Genomic DNA, 22,796 nt, shown 5'->3' with positions numbered 1-22,796 from the left:
GGAAACCCCTGGATACAGATATTAAAGGAATCTAAAAGTGTTTAAATTTTGGGAGGAAGGATTCCTGAATTCTGATTTTCCTTTCTTTTTTGTTGGTAAACAAATATGCAATTATTAATAATGAAAAGATATGTGACTTTAAAAGAACATGGGAGATTCTAAAGAAGGAAGGGAGTGGTTAAAACTTTAATTAAATACATACTTAATTTGGATTAATGCTAAAGAGTGCAGATAATATATATATTTTTATATATAGTAGATTTATTCATAGCATGTTTAATTGGTGAAAATGCTCATATTGATGTAAGAGTTGGATTAATTGTTCAAAAGGTAGATAGCACAATTGTTTGTAGTCTGCTAGATTTGTTTCTAACATACTTTTCTGGAGAAACTGTTTAGACTGAGATAGACAAATTATTAAGTTGTATTTTTTGTAACTTGTTAAAGAAAAAGATATGATTTCTATTTGTCTATTTTAATAAGGATTATGTTAAACCAACAATTTAATTTGTGCTTATAATAGGGTTAAGCTAAATTAGGCAAAATTGGTGCTGAGATGGTTTTGAAATTTTTTTCTTAACTTTATACACTTATTTGTGTTCAAGAAGAATTGTTTAGATTCATATTGCTAGTATTATTAAAATTTTCTGTAATGAAAGAAAGGATGGTAAAATATATGGAGATCTTTATACTTGCAGGTAGAACGACCTGAGTAGTTTATTTGGAGGTAGAATTATAATTGATATATTTGTACTTTTTTCTGTTTCTGTTCTTCCCATTCTGTAAATGCCCCCTTCCCCCTTTTATGTATTTTCTGTACTGCTTTATCTTTCTGTAGTTAAAACTAATAAAAATTATAAAATGTCTATTCTCAAGGTGACCGAGGTGTGGATCACCATTTACCAACTTGTCAAAAACTTCTGGGTAGACAGTGTGACTTGATGCTGTAGGAATTTCCCTTATCTCTGTGGTTTGTATCACAGAGTTACAAGGGAATCCTAGAGTACTGTGTGATATGGTGACATCACTTCTGAGCAGGGCTGGCACATGGGAGTTGGCAAACTAAGCGATTGCCTAGGGCACCAGCTCCCGGCAGGGGCAGGGGGCGGGCATCCCTTCCCCACTCATGCTGCCCCTCAGCCTCCCCTCATTTTTTTTGGCTCTGAGGGATTGGAGGAACTCCCCCAATCCCTCAGAGCTGAGAAAGAGTGATGTTTCCCTTCCCCAACGTTCTCCAAGGGTGCCGGGGAAGGAAAGAGCCTAGTGATCTGGCCCCGCTTGACTTTTCTGCACTGCAGGAAGGTCGAGGGGGGGCATTTGCATGGAGGCCTCCTCCATGCAAACAGGGCCTGATTTGGGCTGGAGCTGGGGACCCTCCCCCACTGGAGGTTGGGTGGTGGAGCCTTGCCTGGGATGGCAAAATTCCCAGCGTTGGCCCTACTTCTGGGTACACAATACAAAAGTTGTGGAATTACCCAACATCATTTTACCCAGTCGCCCCCACTCCATCCCTAATCTCCCAGAGCTGGTTACTGTATCCCAAATATAATGCTGTTATTTGCCAATAATTCCTGATTTAGGCCACAATTGGTAGGGAGGAATGGGTAATATAGAACATTTGAAATTGTATTCTTTCCAAAGCCCTGACATTGCTTTCAGGAAAGATTTAAAAGTCTTAAGACTGTCTGAATCTTGTATCATGGAACAGCCAGACCTTGAAAACAGTTCTGACTTCTCTGATAAGAAACAGCTGGATTCTGCGTCTACCAGCCAGCTGCAGACAGGGAGTCACAGCTAGCTGCAGACACACAGCCAGAGGCAGTGAGGTGCTCGTTGCATCCCCAAACTTTAAGCCGACAGTTCAGGGTCAGCCAGCTGACCTGTCTCTCCCAGGTCCACAAGAGCAACACTGGCACAGGTGTAGAGTGGATTTACAGTCCGAACGGTCAGCCCGCCCCACCCCCAAGTCCAACATCAGCTGCCAGTTGCAGAGGAAGGAGGAACATCACCAGATGAGACTTGAAGCAGCTGGCACAGGAGTGATGCAGAGCTTGGAGTGCATGGAAGTATGGGAGAGGAGTTCTTCAGTGTGGCTTCAACACCTTCCCTTAGATGTTGACCTGCAGTTTTATTGGTCTTGCTTTTTAGAAAACTGACCTTAGGCTGCTCAGACAACTCTTGTATAATTTATGGAGTCTATTTATTTATTTACTTGCATTTGTGTGTGTGTGTGTGTGTGCGCACACACATTTGGAAGTTATGGTGACTCAGTGCTTTTTTTGTAGCAGGAACTCTTTTGCATTTTAGGTCACACCATCCTGGTGTAGCCAATCCTCCTGGAGCTTACAGTAGGCCCTGTACAAACAGTCCTGTAAATTCTTGGAGGATTGGCTACATCAGGGGTGTGTGACCTAATATGAAAAGGAGTTCCTGCTACAACCCCCCCCCCACTCTGTGGTGACCTCTGGTGACTGACCCCTATTGGGGGCATGAAGGATATTCAGAGAGGTGGCTGAATAAAGCCTGCCCCCGCCTTCCGGCTCTGATATTTCAAGGAGGTCTCCCATCCAAGTACTTGCCAGAGTTGAACCTGCTTTGCTTCCAAGATCTTACAAGATCAGGCTTGCCTGGGCTATCCAGGCCAGAGCAATTCTGTTTATTAAACTCTGGTATCTCACCTCTGATAACCAGAACCCATTATCTGCCTGAGTTAACTCTGTGTGTGGTGGCACCTGCCTGAAGCAGAACATCTTGGTTGAAATGAGTATTTATACTTACCATTTTGTCTGAGTACCTGTCTCCTTTTCCTGTGGAACAACCTGAATACCAGTATCTCTCTCAAGCTGCCGAATGGTGAAGTTTTTATCTTGGTAGGCTGTACATTCCACATATCCATATTTATCAGATGAAGCATTTCTGTTTAAGAATTTAATTCGAGCTCCAAACTCTTTGTGTGGCCGAGAAATCATATATTTAATCTGCAATTTCAGTCAAAATATTTTTAATTAAAGTGTTTTCTTTAATTGGCTACGCTAATTCTAGATTTTAGGGTTTGATATTTGTATATAAATGTTTTATTGGTTACTAAACATATCTATATTTTGTTTGTGCATTGCCTTGAGTGTTACAGAAAGATTACTAACAATATTCTAAACAGGGTTATACCCTTCTAAATCCACTGAAGTAAATGTTTTCTATTCAAAATTTCACTGTAAGAAAATGTTAAATAACAATAGATTTTTAAAGTCTCAGTGTGTTTGCATTTTAACTTTGCAAACAGGTCATGTTCAAAATGCTCAGTATTTTGTATGGTAACTAAACCAGTCGAATATACATGCTGGTATAAGTCCAAAGTCATATACAATCTTTACTTCATCAGAGGCCTTTGAGGATTGGTTTGTGAAGTTGTCTGCACACTTATATAACATGTAGTTATTTCTTTTATATGTAGCACCTGAAAATTAATGAGGGTGGAAACAATTTCTTGCATTTCACACACAGTAACACAACCAAGACTTCTTTAAGGAAAACTTAATTGATTTTGGACATTAAACAAAGGTTTACTCCATAATGACACACAGGCTGACCCTCCCACAAAGCCCAGGTATGTTTAAAAATTTCAATCAATATTAAGATATTTTTATCATAAATACCAACATTTGAACCTTGGCCTATTTCCTACATGCATTCTAATTCTTTCCCCCTTATAGTTATGAATGGTTCTCACTCATTGGTGACCAAAGGAATTCATGGAGGACCCTGCTGTCAAACTTTTAAAAGTTATAATGCTTTTTAATACAAATAATGTTAATAGGACTAAATAACATGCCTAGAAGCTCTAACCTTTGCCGGTGATTCCTTAACTGACTCTTCTTCAATTTCTTTTTCACTTCCAAGAGAGACCCATGGTTTGCGCACAGGAGGCTTATAAACATAATCTTCTTGGATTCCTTCTTTAAATTCTCCTTCTTCCTCTTCTGGTTCTGGGGGCTATTGGGGGAAAAATATTTTCAAAGATGTGATCTATAGATATAATAGGCTTCCCAACCCCCCCCCCCCTGCTTTGGCGGGAGACTTCTGGGTTCACAGCTTCATCCCCCGGTCTCCAGAAATCAGGAAGCGGGGGGGTGGGGGGGGGGAGAACATACCTGTAGGGTTCATGTTGGTGTAGAGCTCCTGAGCAGTTTGTAAAATGTCTGCCCCTTTAAGGCTGGGCAGGAAGGAGGAAACAGGAAGGGCTTCGGAGAATGGCCCCTCCCTTTCTTTGCTTTCGTTTTCACAGCAGGCAGAGGGAAGAAGACCCAGTAAGTATTTGTGGATGTGAGAGAGGGAGGGGGCAGGGAGGGGGGATTCCCTGGTATGGAGGCCCTCCCCCCCTTTAGAAAGCGTATGGGGGGGGGAGGGAAATGTCTACTAGGCACTTTATTATTACCTATGGAGAACAATTCCCATAGGGAATAATAGGGAATTGATCCGTGGGTATTGGGAGCTCTGGGGGGGGCTATTTTTTGAGGTAGAGGCACCAAATATTTAGTATAGCATCTAGTGCCTCTCCCCAAAATACCCCCCCAAGTTTCAAAATGATTGGACCAGAGGGTCCAATTCTATGAGCCCCAAAAGATGGTGCCCCTATCCTTAATTATTTCCTATGGAAGAAAGGCATTTAAAAAGGTGAGCTGTCCCTTTAAATGTGATGGCCAGAACTCCCTTGGAGTTCAATTATGCTTGTCACATCCTTGTTCCTGGCTCCACCCCCAAAGTCTCCTGGCTCCGCCCCCAAAGTCCCCAGATTTTTCTTTAATTGGACTTGGCAACCCTAAGATATAATAATAATAATATATTTTATTTATATCCCGCCCTCCCTGCCGAAGCAGGCTCAGGGTGGCTCACAACATGTAAAAATTAACTGTAAATTACAGTTTACAATATAAAACATCAATACAATTCAATACATAATTCATTAAATAAAACCATCATAATTAAAACCATTATTCACAATTTAAATTAACATTTGCGGTGCTATGTATCAGATTTTCCTCAGTGGGTTTGGTGGCTGGATATAGTAGATTATGTCTACAGCAGGTCTACATTAAGTCTACATTTAAGCGAAGGCCATTGTAAAAAGAGTAGTCTTGCATGCCCTACGGAATTGGTCGAGACTCCGCAGGGCCCGCACTTCATCCGGTAGTTGATTCCACCAGCGTGGAGCTACAATTGAGAAGGCCCGTTCTCACGTGATCTTCAGTTTGGCCTCCTTCGGCCCAGGGATTGTCAACCAGTTCTTTCCCCCTGATCTCAGTACTCTTTGGGGCACATATGGGGAGAGACGGTCCCTAAGGTAGGCAGGCCCTCAATCATATAGGGCTTTAAAGGTAATGACCAACACTTTGTAACAAACCCAGTATACAACTGGCAGCCAGTGCAGCTCACGCAGCCCCGGCCATATGTGTTCCCACTTTGGGAGTCCTAATAACAGCCTAGCCGCCGCATTCTGCACTAGCTGAAGCTTCCGGGTTCGGCACAAAGGCAGCCCCACGTAGAGGGCATTACAGTAATCCAGTCTCGAGGTGACCATTGCATGGATCACTGTTGCTAAGTCATGACGCTCCAGGAAGGGGGCCAACTGCCTCGCCTGTCTAAGATGGAAAAACGTGGATTTGGCAGTGGCTGCTCTCTGGGCCTCCATTGACAAGGAAGGCTCCAGTAGAACCCCCAAGCTTTTGACCCTGTGTGCTGCTTTTGGTGACACACCGTCAAAAACTGGAAGGGAGATTTCTCTTCCTAGAGTGCCACAACCCAAGCAAAGGACCTCTATCTTCGTTTGATTCAGCTTCAACCTACTCAGCCTGAGCCAGCCTGTCACGGCTTGCAACGCCAGGTCCAGATTAGGTAAATATTAAAATATGATGGCCTGTATCTAATCACATTCCAAGGATTTAAGGATAATTGGGGGAACTATCTGCCTTCCCTTAAGGAAGTATGCGACCTTAAATCTTCAAATACAATTATCCTAAGTTTCTGGAGAACTTCTATCAGATAGAGTAGAAAATACTGAGCTAGATACACCAGCCCTCTGGTGCACCAACCCACTTGGTATAAGTTTTGGATGTCCATACACCTTACATTTAAAATGCTTTGCTTGGCCTCTTCAGTTGCAATAAGATAAAATACTTGTCCGTATTTTAACTCTCTGTCAAAAACTATCAGAATGTCTTCTCCAGGGTAATCCTGTGTAAAGAAAATCAATTGATAAGTCTCAAGAAGACACAGCTATACAATTAGCTACAGTCAATATGCCGATGGATTTCGAAGTTCGTAAACTATGTTTTCTTTTGTCCAGCCTTGTTTCAAAGGTTAAGCCTTTTTATTAGATTACTTCATGAATTTATGCTTTTCCAATCCCTTATGGTCACATCCTGCATAACTCTCTAATCCACCCAGCCATGGCCATCTTACTTCCTTTCATGGGTTTTCTGTTTGTGAATAACAACTTTCTCACCACCTCATTTCTGCTGCAGCCCCAAATGCCCCCCAACCTGCTGGTCCTTGGGGAGGGAAGTCTCCCAAGAATAGCAGGGGGGATTATGAGTATAAAATGGAAAGGGTATCATCAGCACAAATTTAATTAGCAGAAATATTCCACTGCATCCAGTCTACTGTCAAAGAAAGCCACTGTGATGTGGTTTAGAGTACTGAACAAATATCTGAGAGAACCAGATTCAAATACCAGCTCTGCCATAGAATCTTGCTGCGTAAAAATTATGAGTACATATACTGAAGCTTACACATATTAGTGCAATGTTTACTGAATACATACATGGGGAGGGACGGTGGCTCAGTGGTAGAGCATCTGCTTGGGAAGCAGAAGGTCCCAGGTTCAATCCCTGGCATCTCCAAAAAAGGGTCCAGGCAAATAGGTGTGAAAAACCTCAGCTTGAGACCCTGGAGAGCAGCTGCCAGTCTGAGTAGACAATACTGACTTTGATGGACCCAGGGTCTGATTCAATATAAGGCACTTCATATGTCCAAACACACATACATAAAATAACATACATACATATTACTCAGTTTGTAGAAACCCTTTGAACAAAAAGTTCAGAAGAATTATATAACTTAAAATATAGGATACAAACATTTAAAATAAATGTCTCAAACAATAATATAAAGTTAATAGAAATGCAATCTGTGTGTTCTGATTCAATGATCAGCCTACATTTTGGGTGTTAATTCTCATTCTATCTGTCTGCTCACAGCCTTACATAATGTATCAGTTTTACTATGCTATCATATCCCCTCCTTCTTACCTTTCAATTTTTTTTTTTGCAATAATCATACAAAAGTCCTTCATATGCTTACTCCACTATGTCAATGGAATCTCCCTTTTGACATATGTAAAAATATTCTCATCCTCACTTTTAGATTGGCCCATTTTTTTACCAGAGAGGTCTCAAATGCCACTGCAGGCTTATTCATACAATATGAGGTACGTATTTTTCGATCCATAAGGCGCTCCGGACCATAGGACGCACCTTCCTCCTGGGGGGTGATCCGCTGCCTCCGCCTCCGATCCCGGCGCTTCCCCCGCGCCTGCCTGCCTGGCTCCAGCTCTGCTTCCAGCAAGTGCTGGGATCGCTCCACGCTGCCCCCACCGCAAACCCAGCGCTTCACGAGTGATGGCTGCGGAGGGGGCAGCGTGCTTCCTCCGTGCCTGTCTGCCTGGCTCCAGCTCTGACGCTTACAGCAAGCGCCAGGATTGCTCCCTCCGCCCTCCGATCCCGGCGCTTTCTTTAAGCATCAGAGCTGGAGCCAGGCAGACAGGTACGGAGGAAGCACGTTGCCCCCTCCGCAGCCGGAGCTCGCGAAGTGCTGGGTTTGCGGTGGGGGCAGTGTGGAGTGATCCCAGCACTTGCTGGAAGCAGAGCTGGAGCCAGGCAGGCAGGCGCGGGGGAAGCGCCGGGATCGGAGGTGGAGGCAGCGGATTGCCCCCCCCCCCGGAGGAAGGTACGTCCTATCGTCCCTTCGCTCCATAAGACGCACACACTTTCCCCCACACTTTTTTTGGGGGGGAAAGTGAGTCTTATGGTCCAAAAAATACGGTAATTAACATCTGAATCCATACATTTGCCCAAACATTTTTGTATCCATGCCCAGAAGGGGACAACTTACTTGGATTATTTTTTTGATTGGATGGAAGTCAGAAATTCCAGCTCTTGTCTTCATATCCTGAATTATATCCTCTTTTTTAACAAGTTTGTAAGGGTTGTCAGCTGTGATATCTATATCAGCACGACAGTTAAATATTTCCTGAGTTTTTTCAGTGAGAACCAGAGGAAAGATTTCTGGGTGGCCTGACAAAGGAAACAGCAAGAATAACAACAAATCTTGTCTTTAAGACTCCCAACATCCCAAAGTAAAACTTGTTAATACTTTAACTCCAGTACATCGTTGAACTGGTATGATTGGAGTTTTGAACTTGTTACAGGCATTAGAAGAAGAACTGCAGATTTATACCCCACCCTTCTCTTTGAATCAGAGACTCAGAGTGGCTTACAATCTCCCATATCTTCTTCCCCCACAACAGAAACCCTATGAGGTGGGTGGGGCTGAGAGGGCTCTCACAGCAACTGCTCTTTCAAGGACAACCTCTGCCAGAGCTACGGCTAACCCAAGGCTATTCCAACAGGTGCAAGTGGAGCAGTGGGGAATCAAACCCAGTTCTCCCAGAGAGGAGTCCACACACTTAACCATTACACCAAACTGGCTCTCAAATTACTAAAATTTAATCTTGATAGTTTTTCTTGCAATATTATGATCTTGTTGCTTCTCCTGTTGTGTATTCTTCATGTACAAAAGATCTCTTATTGCTTGATATCGAGAGTCAAATCACAACATACAAATGCCAAATGAGCTTATTCAAGACCAGCTTTCTTGCTATACCTATGCCCATTCTTGCTATAACATCAATGGGCATAGGTATAATTTTGCTTTAGATTTAAAAAAAAAATTCACACTAAGATCTGCTACTTCTGTTGCAGTTAATGGACAGCCATTATGGATTAATTTAGTGAACTGTGATGTCAGCTGATATGTCATTTAAGAATAGGTATAGTTGTGGCTATTATAAAACTATATTACAATAAGTCTAAACCTTGGGAGAGTGACCAGCATATGCACATGTGCTTCGGGAACACCACCTAATCCTTTTTGGAACTGAAGAAACAATAAATCCTATTTTAATCTCATCCAGAAATCTAAATCCCTCAGCAAATGTCTATCATATAAAATGTTGCATTGGATAAATCCTACATTTATCTCTTAAGCCTTTGCATTGCTGGTCCTCTACTACACCTGCTCACAGTTGTTCACTAGAAACCATATGACTATGGCCATAACTATGACCATAAGATATGACTATAATATAGCAATGCTATCCTCTACCTGTTCATTTCAGGAAAGACAAACTCCCTGTAGAATACTGTTTAAAACATAAACATGCTCAGAAATTCCACTTCTCGCTCCAAGAATCACTGCATCTAATAACAGGCCAGGGAGCCTACGTGTGAATGATGAAAGCAGCAAAAACGACCAGCAGAAAAGTTATGGGTTTCTACTTGTATTCCAGGTATTCAGAAAAGCATGCCTTTGTAAATTAACCAAAATAGAGAGAGAAAGATCTAAAATAACAGTCCAATGGTAAAAAAATAATTTGGTTCAGGAAAGAATGTGGGAAAGGTAGGGAGGGGATAGACTGGGGAGAAATTAGCCTGCTTAAGTACCTAAAGGCTTAAATTTCCAGGGGTAAAATAGGATGTCCAAATTGTGTATTCCCCCAGCTTGGACAAATCCATTGCTGGCTCCATAAGTGAATTTTGACCTAATGTTGGCTGATCATGGATTCTGCCAGCAGATGCTGATTTTATATATAATATGAACTGCTTTATGCTTCCTCAGATCTTACATCATATGTTCTTCCCAACAGAGTTTTGTGTTTATGAACCTCAGGTAACAGATCTGCTCCCCACAAGGGTGTTTGGCTTTATATAACATATTTACACAAATGCAAGACCAGTTTTTTCATATGTATGCCATAAAAATGAAAGCTATCTTACATTTGCACACAAATTACAGTTATGTCCAATAACATTTGTGTGTGTGCGCGCATGCATGCACACATAAATTTTTAAGGAAGTCATCTTATATTCAGGGTCATCCTCCTTTCTTGTAAATGCAATACCTGACAGTCCCTTGCAGCTAAAGGTCATAAATCTCTCATTTTCCTCCTTGTTTATGGTCTTCCAGATTTTCATACCATATACTCTTCAAACCAGAACTTACCCATGCTTGCCATAGACAGGTCAGGTTCCTCATCTTTTTTAGCTGAAATTAGATAAAACCTAGTATCAGAAAAGGCCTGCAAAATGGACCAGACTCATGTGCTCCAGCAGAATCTTTTTTCTCACTGTGACCATCAGTTCACTTCTAGAAAGCATGCAAACATGAAGGCAACAGAAATCTGTCTAAATTTAACCTATTATGTTCCACCCATACCAATCATCCATGCAGCAAAGCTAGGTCACCCAACAAAGGAAGGAATTCCCCAAATATGCAGAAAAAGACAACTTTATACATTAAGCAAAACAGCTCCTCCCACATCCACCCAGCCTGCTGAGTGTTCTCCAGTAGGAAAAGAATGCTGAGAGCAGTTGTTAAAGGAACAAGGGGAAGGAAAAAAAGAATGAGTCTGTGAGAGCATGTGACCATCATTTCACCGTTTCAGAAATATTCATGATTTAACTGTGCATAAGATGAAGTCAGACCTCCTTGCTCTGTTCTCAGTGTACTGCTGTTTCCTGGTGACCCTCATGTTACTATTATGAGAGTGAGAGATAATTTTACCTCTGTAGCATTTTCCCCTTTTTTTCTATCTTGTCTTTAAATTTAAAAAGTTTTTTTTCTTGAAATGGAAAATCCCCAAATACTTTAACCTTCTCTCACAGGGGGTAGTTTTTCAAACCCTTGATCTTGTCAGTTACTCTACTGATGTAATGGTTGACCAGTAATTTGGCCAAATCATATACTTTTATCAAGGTATGTACTGGCTTTTATAGTTAATCATTTCCCAAATATTAGTTTGACTTTCCCCCCCACTCCAGATACAGACTGAGCTGAAACTTCCAGTGAACAATCCACAACGTTTTCAAAGTATTTCTCAAAAAGTATTCCAGAAAGCAAAAAGGAACAGCATGCTGTTATTCACGTGAATATTATTCTTTGGCATGTAGAACTAGATAAACAATTTCTTCAGTAGTAGACTTACCAGGAGGCTTTCGTTTCCCTTTGGCTGATCCTTTTGGTGATGGTTTAGGTGATCCTTTAGGTTTTGGTGATGCTTTACCTTTAGGCTTCTTTACTTCACCAGTTGGAGAACGGGACTTGCTAGATGTTGGGCTTTCAGCCATTTTTCAGATTTTTTTGCTGCAAAATGGACATCAGTATGCAGTCAAGAAAGAGGACAAATTCATAGGTACAGTTCAATGAGCATTTATAATCCCTGTTCTGTATCATACTGGGACCACATGAACAGTTATTAACAGGAAGTCCTAGTATAATAATGAGTCAGACTGAAGCATTTCTAGTCCCAGAGTTAGCTCAAGAGATGTTGCTGGTTGGAGTATAACAAGAATCTCTTGTGAAATCATAGGATGCTCAGGCACTGTTCCTTGCAGTATGTGCAACTGAAAGTCCCTTTATGACCTTGGAGATTATCCTTGAGCAGTATTTTGGATTACAGCTGTTCCACCTGCACATCTGACTTAGAACCACCTTGAGTGAGTTGGTAGGAGAGTTGGTCCTCTTTTGCCTGGTCCCTAAAGTGTTGTTTTTAAGATAGTGTGGGAAACTTGGAGTAAGAGAACAAGAACAGAAGGAAGGCTTGAAGCTATAAAATTAATTGGGGAAGGGAGAGGTACTAAAGAGCAGAATACTAGGTAGATGCTTGCTGGGTATGTAAACTAACTTAAGTGGCAGAAAGGGGTTTGATTCTGTTCTTAGGAACAAAGCATAACCAAGTACCAGAACTGCATAGTCGGCAACATGGGAGGGGAAAAAGAGATGCAAGTAACTCCAGCTCCATCCTGTGGAAATTATTCACATTACAGTAAATTAAACAACAGTTTTGTAATCTGAGTTTATCTGGGTTTTTTAAAAAATTGTTGCATACTTTAGCACTGTACAATTTGAAAAACAGAGTCTTAAACATCAGGTATCCAGTAGTTAGTCTTCCACAATTGCCTAAAGAAAACACTAGATCTGATTTTAATATTGCAATCCTAATCAGATTGTGTGATGTTGGATACCTTTAACCAAATTTTCAATATATTTATCAAAAGCTAGACAAAATGTTGTAATAAGACTTTTAATTAAGGAACATACACATTATCAAAATAGTTTCACCAAATATCTTAACTAAGAGAGTTATTGCACTATCATTAAAAATCTGTTTGAATTATGTTTAAATTTAAATTCTTTCTCACTCAGGTTACAAGGCCACCCTTTGGGCATCCTCTATTAGATATGCTAAAAGCGGCTTGTACATTAGAAGCTTCAAAGCCATCTAGTTTAATTGGGGTTTTAGCCCAAGTCTCTTGTAAACAAATTATATGGAAATCTTTCAACATTTCTATCAGCCCCTTGTTTACTGTGCCAACTGTGAATATTCCATGACAGTAATTTAATCATATTGTTCCACAGAGGGATGTGCAGTTGTTCTCAGGTAATCTTATTTGCACCTGGACTGATAATAGCAACACTGGATCCATGAAGAGTAGGCTTAGACAAACTAATGTCCCTTTCCTAAGATAAGTGGGAACCAATCAACGATAACTTTCCATTACTTGATTGCTTATGTATTATTAAGCGGCCCCGTGGCACAGAGTGGTAAAGCAGCAGTACTGCAGTACTGTGGTCTGAACTCTCTGCTCACAACCTGAGTTCGATTCCAGCAGAAGCTGGATTCAGGTAGCTGGCCCAAGGTTGACTCAGCCTTCCATCCTTCCGAGGTCGGTAAAATGAGTACCCAGCTTGCTGGGAGGAAAGTGTAAACGACTGGGGAAGGCAATGGCAAACCACCCCGTAAAAAGTCTGCCATGAAAACATTGTGAAAGCAACATCACCCCGAGTCGGAAACGACTGGTGCTTGCACAGGGGACCTTTCCTTTCCTATGTATTATTAGGGCAGATCTCTTAGTGATTGTCATTAGTTTCAGCCCAGCTGCTACAGGAACAACAGGTTACATTGCTCTTGTCATATTGCTGTATCTTGTGAGTGATCTCTGAGATCAATCAGGTCCATGGTCTCAGCCACCTCTTATGAGTCTGAGTTTAGAGCAATTATGTTTTGCTCCACAGATGAAGTAAGATCATATTCATCAGCTGAAATGCAAGCATGTCTTGCCTTTAATTTTTCAAATCTTACAACCATATATTTCTGCTCTGCTCCAGGAATAAGTCTAAAAGATTCACACAAAACCACAAGACTGGAGGAGGGCTGATGTTATCCCAATTTTTGAGGAGGGATGACCCAGGAAACTACAGGCCAGTCAGTCTGACTTCAATCCCAGGGAAGATACTGGAGTAGATTTTAAAGGGATCCATCTGTGAGCATCCAAAGGACAACTTGGTGATCCAGGGACCTCAGCATTGATTTGCCCCCAACAGACCCTGCCAGACCAACCTCATTTCCTTCTTTGATCAAGTGATGAGCTTATTGAATCAAAGGAATGCTGTTGATGTTGTTTACCTGGATTTCAGTAAAGCTTTTGACAGGGTTCCCCATGATGTTCTGAGAGATAAACTAGAGGACTGTGGATTGGACTGTAGGATAGTTAGGTGGATAGGGAACTGGCTAAAGAACCACACTTAACTACTCAATGGCATTTCATCTGAATGGAGGCTGGTGTCCAGTGGAGTGCCACAGGGCTTGGTTCTGGGGCAGGTACTTTTCAATATTTTTATCAATGATCTGAATGAGGACATGGACGGACTACTCATTAAATTTGTAGATGACACCAAATTGGGAGGAGTAGTGAACATACCAGAAGACAGAGGTAGAATTCAATGAGATCTGAACGTGCTGGAAAAGTGGGCAGACATGAACGATGCAATTTAACAAGGATAAGTGTGTGGAGTTCTACATCTGGGGAAAAAATGAGGAACATGCATACTGGATAGGGGGTACATTTCTGGGTAGCAGTGTGTGTGAACAAGGTCCTGGGGCATGAGTGAACCATAAGTTAAATATAAGCAGCCAGTGTGATGCAGCAACAAAAAAAGAATAACGCCATCTTGGGGTGCATTGACACAGGAATAACATCCAAATTGCAGGATGCAAGGCTTTCCCCCCCTTTAAAGCAGGAACGCACAGGAACGCAGTTCTGGCTGGCTTGGTGTCAGGAGGTGTGGCCTAATATGCAAATGAGTTCCCACTGGGCTTTTTCTACAAAAGGCCTGTGCAAAACAATGGTGACATCAGGTGTGGCCTAATAGGCACATGAGTTCCTGCTGGGCTTTTGCTACTAAAAAAACCCTGGCAAGATGTCATAGTCCCATTGCAGTGCATTGGTCAGGCTGCACCTGGAGTATTATGTGCAGTTCTGGAGGCCTCACTTTACGAAGGATGTGGACAGAATGGAGTGGGTGCAGAGGAGAGCGAAAGAAATGATCAGGGGCTTGAAGACTAAGCCCTATGAGTTTCAAACAATTTTATTAGTAACATATGGTAATAAATTTCAATTTCTTACTTCATTAATAATTACTTTTTAAAAAATCTATCCCATATATTACTTTCTACCCACCCCTCCCCCCGTTACTTGACCCCCGCCAGTGTTATATACTTAAAATCTTAATATTAAAGGTACCCTTAATTAATAAGAACCAAAATTAATATCCTCCCCCTCTTGTACTTAGTCATTATCAAAAATTGTCCAATGTCCTTTTATTTTCCACTCTTTTTCTACGTATCGTCTGAACTTTTTCCATTCCATCTTAAATACTTCTAAATCATAGTCTCTTAAGGTCCTTGTTAACTTGTCCATTTCACTCCATGTCATAACTTTTACAATCCAATCACATTTCTCTGGTATTTTTTCTTGCTTCCACAACTGTGCATGCAATGTCCTAGCAGATGAGAGCAAGTACCAGATTAAAGTTCTGTCTTCTTTTGGAAATTTTTCCATTTGTAATCCCAACAGAAAAGTCTCTGCAACTTTGTGAAATTCGTATCCCAAGATCGTAGAAATCTCTTGTTGAATCATCTGCCAGTACTTTTGAAGACCAAGCCCTATGAGGAAAGGCTGAGAGACTTGGGACTGTTCAGTCTGGAGAAGAGGAGGATGAAGGGGGACATGATTGCTCTCTTTAAGTATTTGAAGGGTTGTCACTTGGAGGAGGGCAGGGAGCTCTTCCTATTGGCAGCAGAGGATAGGACTTGCAATAGTGGGTTTAAATTAAGGGTGGGAAAGTTCGAGCTGGATAGTAGGAAAAACTTTTTTACAGTAAGAGTTGTTCATCAGAGGAATCAGCTACCTAAGGAGGCCATGAGCTTCCCCTCTCTTACAGTCTTTAAGCAGCAGCTGGACAAACATTTGCCAGCGATGCTCTGGTCTTATCCTGCATTGAGCATAGGGTTGGAATAGATTACCTGTATGGCCCTTTCCAACTCTGTGATTCTATGATTCACACAACATTTCTTTGTCTGTCTTTTCCTGAGGGATCTCTTTAGAACCAGAAAATAGATTATTAGAGTGACGTGTCTTGGTCTCACTGCCTCCTTGTGCAAAAACATTTGCTGATCTAAGCAAGACAATGAAATAACCACAGATTGGAAAATATTATGCAGCTCTACCATATCAGCCAAACACTGAGTCACATGAAGAAAGAAAACCTTAAATTTTAGAGATTAGTCACAGGACTATTTTTAGGAAAGCAATTTATATGGGAAGGCAGAAGGTTCTTAAAAACAGCTATTTATCAAATTAATCTTTCTCAATCTATTTAAAAATATTACCTCAGGTAACTTCATTGTTTGTGTTCCTGTAAAAATCTGAAAAATATGCAGACTATTGCGGTATATGAAAAATGAGTTTGGGGAAGACTGATATACTAAGCAATGGGAGAGAGTCACAATCCATTAGAAACAGTGCAATGTGCAGAATTCAGATGGTATAAATAGTGCTATTTGTTTCTACAAGTATGATATTCTCATGAATTAGGCAGAGTAAAAAAAATACAAACTTGAAACTAGGTATCTACATGTGAAAATATTGTCCATCATTTTAATATTAAACAAAATTATTTCTAATTATTAAAGGCCTTAATGAAGGTAAAAGAGGAAAGTACAAGACTATGACTAAGATAAAAGGAATTATATATTTTTGTCCAGACCACTACATAGGGTTGCCAAGTCCAATTCAAGAAATATCTGGGGAATTTGGGGGTGAAGCCAGGAGCAAGGTTGTGACAAGCATAACTGAACTCCAAAGGGAGTTCTGGCCATCACATTTAAAGGGACCACACACCTTTTAAATGCCTTCCCTCCACTGGAAATAATGAAGGATAGGGGCACCTTCTTTTGGGGATCATAGAACTGGACTTCTAGTCCAATTCCTTTGAAACTTGGAGGGTATTTTGGGGAGAGACACTGGATGTTATGCTGAAAATTTGGTGTCTCTACTTCAAAAAAACAGGGCCCCCCAGAGCCCCAGATATCCACTGATCTCTCCATTATACCCTAGAGAGCCAGTTTAGTGTAGTGGTTAAGTGTGTGGACTCTTATCTGGGAGAACCGGGTTTGATTCCTCCACTTGCGCCTGCTGAAATGGCCTTGGGTCAGCCATAGCTCTGGCAGAGGTTGTCCTTGAAAGGGCAGCTGCTGTGAGAGTCCTCTCAGCCCCACCCACCTCACAGGGTGTCTTTTGTGGGGGAGGGAGATAAAGGAGATTGTGAGCCGCTCTGAGACTCTTGAGTGGAGGACGGAATATAAATCCAGTGTTGTCTTCTTCTTCTTCTATGAGAATCAGTCTCCATAGGGTATAATGGAGTGCCCAGCAGACATTTCCCTCCCCCCACCCACTTTCTGATGACTCTGAAGTGGGGGGAGAGCTTCCAAACTGGGGGATCTCCTTCCCCCACCTGGGGATTGGCAACCCTACCACTACAGTTTAGTGTTAGAGGCTACAGGTATAGTTTGTGTGTGTTATACGCATGTTCAGATGATGTGCTTGTCCAATTCATATGGATACCTTTCAGCTAGTGGCATCTCAGTATATGGACAGGAACCTTGGTGAGGTGAGGTCTACCATCTGTGTCCTTGACCCTTGCCCTTCCCAGCTGATAGATGCTGACAGAGGGGGGCTGGCGGAGTGGGTAATGGGAGTAAATGCTTCTTCAAGAGCAGTTGTGTCACCTGTGCTCAAGGAGGCAGTGTGCATAAATAACAAATAATAATTAATTAATTATCAGTTGATCAATGTAAATATTATAAAACATATACTATTGAATGTTCTGTTCTAGCTTATACCACTGTAGAAGATTGGTTAAAATTGAAATGAAGAAATAAAATACCCAGGGTCTTCATCTGGACTTCTTGGGCTAGAAGAACTTCAGTGTGGGACTTGAATTCATTTATGAATTATTGATTGCCTAGTGTTGGTTTTTCTATTTTGATATATTGCATATGTAGGAAGTCATTCACTTCACTGAGTAACCGCTACCAACACATGTACCACTATGACTACAGAAAAATATCCAGCTCAGCAAGTGTCTTCTGTAAGGTCCTGCCACTCTGTTTATTACCCTGAGCCAGTGGTAGAGGTAGGATTTAATGGCATATGAATAACAGATTTTCTTCTGCACGTTCTGAAATGAACAGGAGTTATGCAAAAACAGAGTGATTTCAATATACTTCTTTGAATAGGAGACATTACTGATGGATTGTGTCCAGGTCTCCTAATGTTCAATTTCATATTCCTCTCATTCAATGCTGGATCCTTCAGCTCTACAGCATGGATCCTCCCTAAGACTTCTCAGTTCTTCCTTGAAGCCATTTAAAAATATTCCATTCAATACAAAATGTTGTTTTTTACATGTTTCTGCTCCTCTCATCCCTGTATCTTGTAATTGTACCGTATTGTACAGTGGGTGCAAACACCCATTTGTACTATAATATGCTGTTTGAATACAATCATTTTAACCCTTTAAAAAAAACTTTCCATAAAAAGTGGCAGCCTCTTTTTACCACTTTATTTTATGTATTTGTAAATTTAGCCAGCTCATGCTTCTAAAATAATAAAATGTTTCAAACTGACAGTATATTTGTTAAACAACGAACATTTGGTATTTGATTTTTTGTCTTCATTATCCTGAGCCATAAATTAACAAATCCAATCTGAGAGCAGGATGTTCTTCTAATTATCTAATGGGCTGAAGCACTGAACATTTTAAAACTCAGCTCCCCAGTTGCTAGGTGCTCAAGGGGAGAAAAGTTAATTAGTTATCAACAAAGACATGAATGCTGTCTATAGCAAGAAGGAAGAATGATTAATTGGTGACTAGAGTAAACGATTTAAATGTCATGTTTATGTGCAGATCTCATTAAAGACTAATTTATTTCAGTACAAAAAGACTGAATCATCAGAATACACAGGTGTAGAACATAAAAGACATGCTTAACCCCCAAAGAAGCAAAGTCAAAAGCGCTTCATGGAAAAAGACACATCAGTCTTTGAAGAATCATGCTTCTTTTGGAAGAAAAACTGTCTCCTGTTGTTAGCCACTAATATCTAAAAAGATCAAGTCTGTGCTTGAATAATTGTTTCAGCTGAAATTCTGAAATCTCTTCTGTGGTCAGAAAGAGACATTTCTATGAAACTTCTGCAGTATTCATACAGGACAATAATTCCAAAAGCCTAGAAACTTTATAAAATCATGTTGCATAAGTATCAATAGCCATAATCAAAATAGGTATGAATGGTTCTCATAGGTAAAATTTTATAAACTCAAGAGAACTATGATTGGAATTTTAGAATGTTATATCCACGGCTTGTTTAGTTAAAAAAGCCCAGCAGGAACTCATTTCCATATTAGGCCACACCCCCAATGTCACCATTGTTTCACACGGGACCCAGCAGAAACTCATTTGCATATTAGGTACACCCTATGATACCAAGCCAGCTGGAACTGCGTTCCTACTAAAAAAAAGCCCTATATATAACAATAAGGTTATATAGCAGTTAAGATAAGCTGCAGTACGGTAAAGGATGGCTGGAGGAAAGTTAGCAACTGGAATTGAAACTGAGCCAAACTTTTGGAAGTTGGGGGTTGCTACTCAAAGGCCTAGGTGGGATAGAAATTAAAGTTTATTTTATAAAGTTAAGCAGCTCAGTCAGTTAAGTGGGAAATGGTTGAGGCTCTTCCCACAAAGGAAGATGATATGAAAATAGTAAAATAGTAAACATAGAACAGTTTCTATCACTATGATCATTTGTGAATGAAAATTAGCATTATTAATTAGTCTTCATCCAATCATAACAGCTGTAACTGTGGCAGCACTCTTAAAGTAAATGAATTTATTTAAACCTAACTGTATGTATGGTTACAATCTTAACTTGTGGTACTGTGCCATAATGTATACTGAGAGCACAGACACTAGGCTTCTGATCTGAACATAAGAGCTGTCTGCACTAAAATGAAAACTTTATGGTATTCTCCTGGTCTATGCCATTCAGGTAGTAGAAAAGATAAGACACAAGGGTGCAAATATCTTCTTTTAATATAAGTGGCAGTTGCATTACTTGGGTTGCCAGCTCTGGGTTGGGAAAGATTTGGGGGAGGGGAGGGACCTCAGCAGTGTACAATGCCAGAGTCCACCTTCCAAAGTAGCCATTTCCTCCAGGAGAACTGATCTTGGTCATCACAAGATCAGCTGTAGTAGCAGGAGGTCTCCAGTTGACACTTGGAGGATGGCAACCCTATGCATTACTAAGACTAGTTATCTCATCCAGCATTTTCCAAGTTTTCTTTTTTAAAAAACTATATTTACCTCCTGTACAGGTTATTTGCTCCAAGTACAACATTTTTGGAGAAGCAGGTTTTAGTACTGCTTCCGCACAGTATCATGGTGCATTTGTGTACCTCCATCAAATTTTCTGGCCTACATGGCAGCCATTCTCCCTGAACTAGTCCCCACGGCATTCATGTCTCCCCATCATCACAAAGAGACTTTTTACAAAAAAACAACCATCACAAGAATATCATATATCAACATACTGCTGTAGCAATAAGTATAGCAGGTTCTCTGAATATCTGGATTTCATTTAAAAAGGATAAGTCCTTAGCCTCCTCACTTTCCCTTTATAGCCACAAGGAATGAGATACAGACTTTAAAAAATGAATGCTGGGAATTCAGAGAACCTGCTATACTTATAGTTACAACAGTATATTGATCTTCTAGTACTGACAAAAAACAACATCCCATCCTGCACAAGCCCTGGTGGCCCAAGAGAGAGGTGTGGCTGCTCCTGCTGAGGGACCGGGGCAAGCAGACTGCAAGGAAACTGCCATATAGAAACTATTTGCAGCCACAACAGCAATGAGGATCGGAAGCCACAAAATTCTGTTCTCCTGTGCAAGTTATTTTACACAACACATCTGTCTTTTAGTTGCCATATAGATAAAAGAGATTTTAAGGTTTTTTAAAAAAAAACCTCAAAAGAACAAATTTTAATTGTCATATTTTCTTGCTTGTGGCTGTAGCTCTATATTTTAAAAAATGCATCTCTTATTTCGTCATGTAACGTGCTTGCAAGTTGCACTCATCCTATATCTCTAGTTTAATAAATTTACTTTCCCCATCTAAAATATTATTTTGAATATTCCTTTCCCTGACTATTTTCTCTTTCCTTTCTTTTGTCTTTAGGTTGCCTCCCTCAGCCATTCTAATGCCATTTTCTTTGGCTGCTGAGCAGTGCACTATCTAGTTGATGCTGTAGTGAAAAGTGGGAAGCACTGCTCCTAAAAGACACTGTTTGGATTTTGTGCAAAATTTCTCCATGTATATATTGCCATCTTTGCTGACTTGATCATTCCTTCTACCTACCCACTGAACCATAGGGCACAAAGAAGATTAGCACAATTGTCCTTGGCGTGCAAATTCAAATGTGCTGAATCAATTAGTCTGAAGCCAGACAGAACCTCTGTGCAGACATGTGCTTACTGTTCATGCTTAGACTGCTCCAGTTTCTACATGAAGTGGACATAGATTAACAGCACAGCAAATGTTTTGCATATATGAGATCATAAAATAGCTATCCTAGGATATCCCCTTCAAAGGGTCTCAGGCAGAAAAGAGGGGAAGAAAAACTTAAACTACCCCAAAATGAATTAAGAACCTGAAAGGTTAAATGAATACCATTTAGGGGGCCCAATGTTAAAATCAATTAGTATATAACATAAATATTACAAATTATATACAGCAGATGGCAACCCAAAAAAAGGCTTTTGCCCAAAACTGGGGCCAGCCACTCTATACCTATCTAATATATTTTTATCTCATCTTTTGTTCAAGGAGTTCATGGAAGTATACATATTTATTTATTTAAATACCTGTAACCCGCCTTTTAACTTGGCTCAAGTCATTTTACAAGTAAAAATTAACATGCCGCAGAGTAAAACCAAACAAAATAAAACTCCTAAAAAGCTCCCTCCATCAAAATCCTTGGCAAACAAAAAAAGCCTTGCAGCACCTCCTGAAAAACAAGGAGAGCTCCCATTCCACAGAGTGGGAACCACAATGGGAAAGGCCCTGGCTTTGGTTGATGCCAGGTGGGCCACCCTGTGCTGAAGAACAGCCAGAATGGGGCAGCCTGAAGACTGACATTGCTGCTCATGAACATTTGGGAGGAAATAATTCTTCAGATATGTTGGCACCAGGCTGCAAAACGTTTTAAAAATCATAACTAGTACCTTAAATTAAACTGAATAGCAAACTGGCAGCCAATACAGTTGCTTCAGAACATGCTGTTTTCACTGCATTCTGCAACAGCTGTAGTTTCTGGTTTCCCTTCAGGAGCAGCCCAATGTAGAACATGTTACAGTAGTCCAACCACATAGTAGCAAAAGTCTAATAAATGAGAGAGTTGGTGAACCAAAAGGCAAAAGTTTGTCCTAAGTTCATCTTTGCTATACTAAAGAATTCAGCACTGGACCTGAGGGGACCTGGAAGATACCACTGGCTTCCCATCAATAGGGAGGTTTGTGATGAGGAATGAACTAAAGCTTGCACAGGAAGGACACGGGATTTCAAGGAAGGACACGGGATTCTGAGTGTTGTACACTCCTGGCTGAAAGCTCTCGCATGGTTATTAACTCCACGGACCACTTTGGATGCCCCACCGTTGCTGGTGGTCTGGCGTGCATAGCTGCGCTGAATTCATATTCCTCCCTCTCCCGGGGACCGCTGCTTACCTGCCTTCAAGTATCTCTCTCCGCTCTATCGCTCTAGCCTGCCCGGTCTTTAATGTTGCCTATCCCGTTTAGGCGTCGTTCAGTTGCCATGGTTAACAGCCACTCAGGATGGGCAGTTGCCAAGGCCAATGGATATCCTTTACGTTTAACCCGCCCCTTCTGAAGGAAAGAGCCATTGGATGCTTCTAGGCAAAGTATAGCAATTTACGGTAGGAATAGCAAGAGGACTTCAGTTCCCAGCATTCACTACATTCACTCTGTGTCGGTGTAGAAGCTGG

At 40.9% G+C, this 22,796-nt stretch overlaps 1 protein-coding gene across 1 annotated transcript in view; it reads right to left on the bottom strand.

The window, feature by feature from the left end:
* The window catches only part of DNAI3 (dynein axonemal intermediate chain 3), a 65,154-nt gene extending 42,572 nt beyond the window's left edge, over positions 1-22,582 (bottom strand). The window contains exons 1-7 of the mRNA XM_060232133.1: positions 22,519-22,582; positions 11,318-11,475; positions 10,336-10,377; positions 8,167-8,348; positions 6,124-6,228; positions 3,844-3,990; positions 2,779-2,978 (exon numbers count right to left, since the gene is read on the bottom strand). Coding sequence (XP_060088116.1) covers positions 2,779-2,978; positions 3,844-3,990; positions 6,124-6,228; positions 8,167-8,348; positions 10,336-10,377; positions 11,318-11,459 — 818 coding nt within the window. The 5' untranslated portion in view covers positions 11,460-11,475; positions 22,519-22,582. The remainder of the gene's footprint in view (positions 1-2,778; positions 2,979-3,843; positions 3,991-6,123; positions 6,229-8,166; positions 8,349-10,335; positions 10,378-11,317; positions 11,476-22,518) is intronic.
* Positions 22,583-22,796: the final 214 nt, after the last annotated feature.

The sequence above is a fragment of the Heteronotia binoei genome, chromosome 2 (genome assembly GCF_032191835.1).
Source record: "Heteronotia binoei isolate CCM8104 ecotype False Entrance Well chromosome 2, APGP_CSIRO_Hbin_v1, whole genome shotgun sequence".
In the NCBI taxonomy this organism is placed as follows: domain Eukaryota; kingdom Metazoa; phylum Chordata; class Lepidosauria; order Squamata; family Gekkonidae; genus Heteronotia; species Heteronotia binoei.
This window is presented reverse-complemented; position numbering and strand designations above follow the sequence as displayed.